The 11,084-nt window shown below is 26.6% G+C and overlaps 1 protein-coding gene across 1 annotated transcript; it reads right to left on the reverse strand.

The window, feature by feature from the left end:
- Window positions 1-4,037: 4,037 nt before the first annotated feature.
- On the reverse strand, window positions 4,038-10,036 carry LOC100572614 (replication factor A protein 1-like). The gene is made up of 7 exons (XM_003248826.4): window positions 9,828-10,036; window positions 7,672-7,757; window positions 7,400-7,562; window positions 6,216-6,414; window positions 6,029-6,141; window positions 5,073-5,331; window positions 4,038-5,015 (listed from the first exon to the last, which is right to left on the reverse strand). Exons 2-7 carry the CDS (start codon window positions 7,716-7,718, stop codon window positions 4,825-4,827), a joined length of 972 nt encoding a protein of 323 aa, XP_003248874.1. The 5' UTR covers window positions 7,719-7,757; window positions 9,828-10,036; the 3' UTR covers window positions 4,038-4,824.
- Window positions 10,037-11,084: the final 1,048 nt, after the last annotated feature.

Raw genomic sequence — 11,084 nt, forward strand, 5'->3', positions numbered from 1 at the left:
GACCCAAGTGCCGATTGGAAGGTCTTAGCGTTGGATAGAGTGAAATGGCAAGATATATGTTTGAATGTATGATCTTAATGGTCGATTACAGACAAGAAGAAGAAGAAGTATTAATGAAAATTTTTTATGCTTTATTTTAAATCGAATTAGTTTTTTTTAGGATATATCAAGTATTAATTAATTACTAACTTCTTAAGACTTAATATGATTTTAAATAATTTAATATCAAAATATGCCTATCAGAAATATTAAAATAAACAATATTATGACATTAATTAAATAAAAATTAATTAATAACATTTTATTAAAAAGATCAAACAAGTATTAATTTGATTTTATAATAAAAGTGTTCTATTTCTAAAAATCGATGATTTTCTACACAAAAATTTATTTCGATGATACGTCCACGGCAAGTCATCGGCGCGGCAACGCAAACTATTTATTGTATAGCCTTAAGCTAATATAATAAAGTTGAAAAGAAAGTCACTCCGTGCTGTATCCACTATGCAAATAAAACTATAATTTGACCAATTACTAGCAGGACACGGCGATGAGTTGCTGTCGCTAGGTTTTTGTGATCATGCGAGCAGTATATTATCAGGTGGGCTAGGTATCTGCGGTAGATCGCGGATCCCACGTGTTGTGGTCGCACACTAGTTGCCTCCCGATGTCAAAAAGATCAATCATTTTTATACGAAATCACCTCTTGACTATATACGAGTTGCCTCCTGACGTAACCTAAATTTTATCGTAGACGAAAAAGGTCTAATACTAGTTACATTATAATTGTAGATACTTACAAATAAAATTATCGAATATTTTTTTGTGTAAATCTAGTACCTATATGCTATATTTAAGACTGATGTTTTTCAACTAAAATATATATACATATTTTTAAAAAACCTAATGACTTAGTATAAAACGATTTATAATGTATGCATGAGACATAGGTATATTAAAAATGCTTCATTTAATTTAGTATTTCCAGGGATCGAAACCGTTACAAATTTTAGAGGTTACGGTTTCGGTTTTCGAAAACGGTTTTCTACATTTTATGGTTTTGGTTTATGTTCTAAGATCGGTTTTTCAAATTTTTTGGTTTTGGTTTCGGTTTCAAAAAAGGTTTTTCAAATTTATCGGTATCAAGAACGGTTTTTGAAAATTGGTCAAATCTACATTATTTTTGACTTTTAACAAAACCTGCTGCAGCCCCCTTAACTAAAAAGATACATAATTTCCAAATTTGTAACATTTGACTTTGACTAAATCATTAATTCTTAAGTTTTAATGGATTGAACTATATTGTTTACCATATACCTAAGATTAAGTGATTATACATTTTCTACAGGTACATATACTGAATCGAGTAATAGGTTTTTAGTTTTTTTATAAAAAAAAAAATTAGAAATCAGTTTATTTAGGGTTTGGAAAAAACCCATGTACCTATAGATTTATTACCTATATCTGCAATATTTTTAATATTTTTAATATTATGAACATTAACTTTAAATATTAACTTTTAGAGCTGTTAGGGAATATTTAATAAAAAAGGTCCCAAGTTACAACACTCTCCCCGAACCTATAATATCGGTAAGTAGGTACCAACAGTTATGTATGTAGAAATTGTATTATTTGGTTTCTGATGTAAAATATAAATAAGTAGGTACCTACCTAGTTACAATAATAATTATATATAATTATTAAAATTAAAAATTAATTTTACCATATTTTTCAATTCACTTTTTAAAATAATACTTATATAATTATACATGGGTATACAATTAACGAAAAAATTAAATCTTTTAATACTTACTGCAAATAGGTATAATAGGAATTATTCGGGGAATTCATTTGAATAAAAATGATGTAGTGTGCGAGCTCCTATTATACGTATTATTAAATAACCATGTTACATTAGGTATTATCTTTTGTATTTGTTATGTATTAATAAAATATATACTTATAATGATACAATATATCTTATATAACATTTCCAGAAAAAAAACACTTCAACTAGTTCAACAATTTAAATTAAATTACCATTTCGATTTTAGATCCATGCGAATACTAATATTTCTTCTCCTCTATCCCAGGGACGGAAAACTCGATGTTCTACTAGAGGGCCAATATTCAATGTTCAAAAATCTAGCAGGCCAGAGAACATAAAAACCAAAAAAAAAACTAATGAATAAATAACTATACCCCTATAAAATATATTATTATATTATTTACATTTAATAGTTCAATAGTAGATAAGAATTTGTATCTACGTTTTATGATAAAAATTATGTCGATTTTAATAATTTTATAAATCTAATAAAATAAAAGACGGAAAAATCATAACATTTTATATTTTATATTTTAGTGGTTTTACAATGGTGTTTATTTTTTTTTTTTATCTTGTATACAAAATTTCTACCAGAAGGAGTGCTTCGATTCTACAAAATATATAGTGTTTTATCTTTTAGCAAACTGGATCAAGATGGTACATTGCCTACCAAGATGATTGGTGAAAGAGTTGCCCTTTATCCACGATCCGTCGTATTTGGATTGCCTACCAGGGTTGCTGAGATTCACTTACTGCAGGCTGCAGCAATTTACACTCAAAAGTAGTTGAACAATCATAATTTTTTTAAGATTTTAGATTTTTTCCGGGTAATGAAGTGCACGGGTTCTGCTATAAGAATATATTCACCATTAATACCGCTTAATGATGTGCCACTAGGAATATTCCCCAGCCTCTCGAGAAATTTCTTTAAAAAAAAAATATTCATTACATGTATAAGTAAAAAGTTATTTAGTAGTTTTAAAACGTAGTAGTTTATTTTTAAAACCTATTTAAATACAAAGTAGTAGTTTGAATACTTTATTAATTGTTTTCTATTTTTATCGTAAGTTCATAATATTGTTATTATAAAAGTATTAATTAAGATTTAAGAGTACTGCTTCTTTTTATTTTTATTAATAATGATACTGAAGTCCCTAATGGTATATATAAATATAATATATTGTTCATTATATGTATAAGTAAAAGTTATTCAGTATTTCAGTATGTTTATTTTTATTTTTTAACATATTATGTATATAAAAAATAAAAGTTGGATAATTCATTTTGTGATCATTGTACAAATTTTTATTAAAAAATTAAATTATAGTTACTTAGTAACTTTTTTTTAAAGAATAAAAATCTAAACTGAAATAATATCAGTAAAGAACTGTAATTTGGATCATTTACAGCCATAAGTTTAATTTAAAACTGAAAAGTATGATCAATATTTTAAAACTTATTATATTCCTGGAAAATTCCTGGTGTTGGGAATATTCCCGGGAATTTGCCCATCGCTAATACCGCTAGAAACATTTCAACACGTTTTCATTAACTGTTTATATATTTAGTTGCCGACCACATTAAACGATAAAATTTGAATAAAAAATATACAAACCATCGTCTGAAGGCAAAATAAACAACCAATCACGGGCGAAGCTGTGACGGGTCAGCTAGTTAAACTATAATCAGACTTTACACGGGCCGCCAGTTGCCCATCCCTGCTCTATCTTGTAGGTAGCCAACCTAGTGGCGTATTTAACTGGACTAATATTTTCGATCACTTTATCTTCGACGGGAGGTTGAAAGTGAAACCTATTATAAATTCACCATGTGCGAAATATTAAGTAGATACTTTATAAATAATAACTAGCAACTACCCGTTGAAATAATTTAATTTTAATTATTTTGCATTTAAATTTCGTATTTAAATTTTTTTTAAATATATTATCAGAAATAACATAGATAGATTTAAATGTTAATAGATTATATAATATAGCAATTAAACTATAATCATACTTGAAATATTTAAATTAATTTTAACGGTTCTCAGTAAAAACATAAATACAATATTTAAGTATAAAATAATTGCAAATTTATACTAATAGGTAATAGATGTTTTATTTTTTTTTCTGTTTATTTATTTATTAATACGGACAAAAGTCCAATTCCCAATATATTTGTATAGATAACAATAATATAATAATAATAATAAAAATACATTCAATGTTTATTAAAATAATTTACTATTCCTCGAAGACATCAAAATATTTATGGGGTCGTATGACGTATACTTTTTAGATGAATGAGGAATATAAAATAAATGATTGTTGCGAGTGTAGTGGTTATTTAATTGACTTAATAAAAATGAATCATCAATCTCATTATTCAGCAATTTGGTGAGAAACGTGTAGTATCATGAGTTTCTACGTACATTTAAAGATTTTAAGTTTAACAATTTTAAAATTTTTTCGTAACCAGAGTGAGGAGTTCTTTGAATATTACATTTATGACATATAAACCTACTAGTGAGGTACCTATATAGACATTTAAGAGCAAGTGGATCACAAAAATCGGAACAGTTTCTTTTTATCATACCAAATACAGCTAAAGATTTATTTTTAATCGCTGATATACGAGCATTGAGTAACAGTAAGAAATCAAATAAAATCCCTAAATCTTTAATCCAAGACGAACGATGCAAGTTAATGTCACATATATGATAATTAAAATGCAAGGAATTGTGCTTTTTGGGGTAAGTAACAATTTGGCATTTGTCAATATTTAATGAAAGGCTATTTGAAATGCACCAATCGTTAAATGAAGAAAAACACTTTGAAGAAGTTTAATATCATCAGGGGAAGTAATAGATTTGTAAATTTTTGCATCGTCAGAAAATAATAAAATGTATTATTATTATTATAATTCAGAAGAGAGTACGAATTGAGAATAATATGAAATGTATTAAAATTTAAAAAAAAATATTATCTATTATAGAATTAGTTTTCCAAAAGGCTCTCTCGTTCGTTTGAAAGTCGTTGTTTCTTAAAATTTAAATCCGTTATTTCTTTTTGTTTCTTATTTACTTCATCGTGCAGTTTCAGTAATCTCTCAGAAATCTGATAATCTTCAATTATGTTTTCTTGCAAAATACGTTCGTTTATAGTTTTATTTCTATTACATTGAGATACTATAATAAAAATTAATTATTAAAAAAAAAAATTAATATTTTTAATTCATTACATACTTTCAGACGTATTATGTTCTTGAGAACCGATAGACATTTGAGATAGATTTAAAAGTTCTTTTTTTTCAAACTCTTTATACCAGCTTTGGAGATCTTCAGTTACCTTCCAACGAGGATTAATTAAGATTTCTGAAGATCCAGTCACACTTATTTTGTTGACATTTTTGAAAACAATAATTTGTCCGTCTATTATTGACATAATATCCCCTTCGTTGGCATTAAAATTAATAGCTTCTGTATCCCATAAAACAACGGTAACCTTAAAAAAAAAGCAATTTTAATATAATAATATATCTTGTACGATAAGTACATTCGTTTATAATTAAAAATTAATTAACTTGTAACAGTTAAGGTTTCTTTTTTTTTTAATTGATCATAGTCCAGCAACTATGGCCATTAGCTGTTTGTTTTTAGTTTGTAGGGGAAAAATTGTAAGTTTGTAAACACGTGTGTTTTTGGTTTGGCAGATTTTTTATTGGGCACACGTTGGTATCTGCCATGCCCGGGTGGGGGATGGTGGCACTTCTCTCCGGACACCGTGACTTCCCCGAAGTTTATATTTTCAAACTATACTTGTTAGTTAATTAATATGTTTTAAAAATAAAACAATAAATAGGTACTTTGAAGTCACATTCTTATAATAGGTAGGTATCTACTTAACAATAATATTTTAATTTAGACATATTATTGTTTAATTTGCTTGTAAAATTAAAGATTATCTTGTTATTTTCTTCAATTATTATTTAATAAATAATTGTTATAATCAAGTCGATATAATAAATAACTGAATTATGAACTATGAATTATTCAGCAACTTATCTGAATCTAGATTGATATAATGAAATGTCATATTTAATATCTTTATATTTATTTATTTAAATACAATTTCAAGTTAATAAGTTAAGTTTGAGGAACATTAAACAAACATTAACAAATAAATTGCAATAAGTACTTACGCTAAATCCAGTTTTGTCTTTTAGTATGATATCTCTTAATTTGTATGTATCATTAGAGTTTTTTTTTTTAATTTCCTTTGACTTTTCTATCTTAATAATTACTCCAATCGTATCTTTCAGGATTAAAAAACAATATTTAGAAAAATATTGAAAGTATAACAGGTAGATAATATATCAGAGTTATTACCAATTAAAGTGTTTATGTCCATTGACCAAAAATTTTCAATAGTTTTAAGCTGTGGATGAGTGGGAATATCAGTAAATCCAAACTGCTCTATAATAATTGTTGTTTCTTTAAAAAATATTTCATAATCATTTTTTGAATTGTTGTATTCCTTATCTGCTAATTGTATTTTTCCATTTTTAATATTGTAAACATTATTTTCCTTTTTAAACATAATAAATAAATAAATAAATACATAGGTACTATAAGAAATAAAGAATTGATAAATGTTAACATCAACTCATCAAGTCTTAATAGAATAAAAATCAAAGAGATAAACATAGGTTTATTAAATAATGTAATTAACTTGTACAGTGCCAACCATATTTTGTCATATCTACTAAATACCTGTATCTAACATTAAAATATTTCATCACCATTCATCAGTTGAACATTTTAAATGATATTTAAAAGGAAAATATATGCACTGCGGCTTAACATAAGCTGGACGAACTTGTCTATGCGTAATTATTGGCATTGAGGGTGTCAAAATATTTAAAATGTCTCCGTATCATCTGATTTTCGAAATCCGAAATCGCATGTAAATAATAATAAAATGCTCAAAAAGACAATTTTTACATTAAATAATAGACTTTATAACCAGATAATATTTAACGTCCTTTAAATTGATGAGTAATTAATGATGAAGCATAAGAAAGAGAAATTATTTATATTTTGACATCTATGATATTTTCAACGATTTAGCATACAAAATATTATAAACATTTTTCAGTTGTATGCCTTATCTGCTTCTTTTACTTCTCCATTTTTAATATTGTAAACATTATTTTCTTTTTTAAACATAATAAATAAATAAATACATAGGTACTATAAGAATTAAAAAAAAAATTGACAAAAGTTAATATCTACTCATCAAGTCATAATAGTTAAACATAGGTTTATTAAATAATGCAATTTACTTGTTCAATGCCAACCACATTTTGGCATACTTACTGAATACCTGTATTTAACATTAAGATATTTCATTATCATTCATCAATTGAACATATTAAATGATATTTAAAAAGAAAATAGACGATAGGAAGACGGCTGCTTATGTAAAGCTTGTAAGTTGGACAACCTTATCTACGCGTAATTATTGGCATTGAGAGTGTCAAAATTACATAATATTAATATTTTAAAGTTACCTGAAGTTGTAAAAATAAACGGTCACAATCATCTCCAAAAGCCTTAGCTCTTATTTCAGTAGTTTTGTCAATTAATATTGTTGTAAAGTATTTTCCAGTGCCACGTTCATTTTGATATGAAATTTTATTGGATTTTTTTAGTACACGCACTGTGATTGACCAACTAAAAATTAACATACAGCTATTATGATTAGTGTGTGTAAAACGATGTATCTTTAATCGTAATGTGGTATAACAATGAAGTAAATACATTTACGCGACAGAGTACTTACTTATCGCCATTCAAATCGTTATTCAAATCAGCAATGTCGTACTCCATATTTAAAATTTGCAAATGAAAGAAATATAAATTTGAAAACTGAAAATATTAATTGTTTAATTATTAATTATCTAACCGAAAACAAAATGTAAGCAAAACAACCATGACCAAAATCCAAAATGAGTGCCAATATTTTTTACGTCCGGTAGGTACTAGGTAAGTATATTATAGATGTATGATACTTTGGAGAGAAATCAATGCAATCTATCTATCTAATCAATTAGTCCATTTTATAATAAATGCTAGGTATTATAATATTTAAGTATACTTAGATATTTTTTTTATTTTTTTTTTTTTGTGTTGTTTGTGTACCTTAAATATTAAGGGCCCTGGCTGCAATTTTTCAAATTTTATAGAATTGCGGAAAATTTGATACGTTATTTTATATTTTAGTTGCCACCTCAATTATAGCTAGTCTATTACCCGATACCTATCTAGGAGGGGTTGATAGGATGTATTATATCGATCAAAACACACTTTACAGGAAAAACTCTCACACCTCGTAGATTGTTCCGATTTCCGTATTTTTTTTTTTTTGTAAGATAGAAGAATATTTTTTACAATGCGAATTGGACTTCGATTTTTGATTACGTTGCTAAAAACAAAAAATGATACAAATACTAAAAATATGTAAAAATGGATTAAATTCAAACTACTTGTAATATAAGATTTAGAAAAATAATTTTAAAAATCCAAGTCCAATGTGCCCTGCAATAAGTCTTCCTCTATCTAACAAAAAAAAAAAAATTACGGAAACCGGACCAATGTACGAGGCGTGAGAGTTTTTCCTGTAAGACATGTTTTTCAGCAAAAAAACAGGTCGCCCGCAGGCTCCTTAATTAATTTTATATTAAAAGATATAATATCATACTTGTTATAACTACAATTATTATACATTCATATTTGTTTTCAAAATCTATAAATATTAAACTCATAAACCTACCAATATGTATAAATAATCATTAATCGATATAGTGTATTAAAATTAAAATTGAAGAAAAACAATCCAAAATTAGTAATGCTACATTCAATAATTAGATATACCTATACATAATTGTAAAAATTATCCTGACAAACATAAATAGTTATGATACCTAACTAAAATATTTACGATGTACAAAAGTTTACATTTATAGCATAATAAAACATTTCTCTCATAAGATGTCTTAAAAATCTTATGTATAATTAATCAGTTATTATAAATACATAGAATGCAAATAATATTTGAATATAATCGTATTAGATCAATCATAACATTTCATTATATAGAATTTTTTTGTGTTAACTTTGAATGTGGTAAAAATATGTAATAAAAGGTGGTAAAAGTATAAAGTATGTAATTATCTAGAAATATGCAATTATTATACATTTTGATGTAAATATGCAAAAGAAATTAATAGCAGAATCTACTTATACGAAATCTTAAGTTATTTAATGAGAATTATTATAAGTGAAATGTAGAAGAATATGCATTTTGCATAAAAGTCCTAAGTTATTACAAGGACGTGGATTTTAACGCCCTAAAAAATACCTAAAAATGCCTTAGAAAAATGTAATTATGACATAAAAAATTTAATTAACGCCCTTAAAAAATTAATTTTACCGCATAAATGACCTTAGAAATGACCTTAAAAATACCATATTAATTTTTGATGATTTTGTTTGGGGGGCATTATTTAACACAATATTTATCCCCATTGAAATTACAAACATGAAATAAAAACATACGAAATACAACCGTGGTATAACACGAACTAACAAATTATTTGTTATTTATCTGAGTTAGTTCGGGTGACATATTGAACAAATATGCAATGAAACCAATAACATAAATGACCCAATAATGCTAAAAATGCAAAACTAAAATTTTTAGCTTTGAAGCACTGTTACATTAAACGAATAAAATTCGGGAAGCATTGTCTAGGATCAACCAACAAAACCGCATTTTGCATTGAAATTTACTTGACATTTATTTATGATAGGTATCACATATTTATAGTACTCAAATATTTGTTTTTTTTTTTACACGGCTGTTTTTTACCCGGAGTTCGATGAAGTGTTTGTGTCGTGATTATAATATATAAAAAAATAATAAATTATTATACTAACAAACTGATCCCTTGCTGGTTGCTCTGCCGCGTACACGGATGACGGATTGACGGAAGTGTAGGTAGGTACTTACCGACGGGCGACAACGACGGTGTATGAGCACACTCTGACACTTGTCGGACAATTATACAGTAAATAATTAATACTTAGTAATAGTAATAGTAGAGCATGGCCCTGATCGTCGCGCGTCAATAGATATATGACTACGATTTTAAATAAATATCAGAAATTATGCTGTTATATGAAATAATAACGTCAAAGGAAATTATCGACGTAAGAGACATCCGGCGTGTGCAGCGTGTGTACCATTTCCACGCTACGCCTACGACCGCGAGATAATATAATCATGTACGGATATACTAAAAGTTATAGTAGGGATCTGATATGGGATTGACCCGACGAGAGTTATTTTATTTAAGTCAAATTAGACTTGGAATATTTTCAGTATATTATATTGTTATTCATATTTTTGTGTAATAATAAACACGATTATATTCTACATCGAAATATATTATTTCAACACCTTCCATCCATTCAACTCGAGACGTGTTGAGCACGTTACAGTCATAGCAATAATTCGTCCCTAAACAATAAAAAATAACGATAATTATGATAATACGAGCTCACGATATATAAAATAATAATGATAATGGCAATTAGTGGCTACAGAATATTATGTATAAAAAAGCGGGTAACTGGATGTCGCTCTGCTATACAGTAGATTACAAGTGGGTCAATTTCCCACACAGCATTTTAATATTCCCCAACTATGGTTAAAATATTTTCAGGAAAACAATATAGCTGTCAAAATATTTGAAGAAGTTGCGCAAATCATAAGGAAATATTTTATTAATATATTTTGTTGAAGAAGTTCACATTTGAAAAATATTTTGTAAAAAACATTAACAAAACATTCTAATCATATTTTTTCAAAAAACATTTTCGTGGAAACATTATAAAAATATTAAGTCAATATTTTGTTATCATGAGTATAAAATATTTATACAATATTATTAGTAAAATATTCATTATTCAAGCACCCACATATTATATTATCATTTCCCAAATGCTGTGTGGGTTGGTATACAACTTGAATTCAATGATATAATGTGATTGTATATTATTAAACGATTCTGAACGGACACGATTTGTCGTTCTTGATATTTTATATTATTATTATTTATTATATCATGTAAGTTGAATTAATATTATAATATTATATTTTTTTCTTCGTTTTCAATGGTATTAACTAGAGAT

Source organism: Acyrthosiphon pisum, chromosome A2 (genome assembly GCF_005508785.2).
Source record: "Acyrthosiphon pisum isolate AL4f chromosome A2, pea_aphid_22Mar2018_4r6ur, whole genome shotgun sequence".
Classification (NCBI taxonomy): Eukaryota; Metazoa; Arthropoda; class Insecta; order Hemiptera; family Aphididae; genus Acyrthosiphon; species Acyrthosiphon pisum.

Bases quoted from the DNA above. Each gene is read 5' to 3' on its own strand.
- LOC100572614 (XM_003248826.4), bottom strand. From the start codon at position 7,718: ATGGAGTACGACATTGCTGATTTGAATAACGATTTGAATGGCGATAA. The intron at 7,563-7,671 runs GTAAGTACTCTG...GTTAATTTTTAG, and splicing joins AACGATTTGAATGGCGATAA to TTGGTCAATCACAGTGCGTG. The intron at 5,016-5,072 runs GTATGTAATGAA...TTTTTATTATAG, and splicing joins AGAACATAATACGTCTGAAA to TATCTCAATGTAATAGAAAT.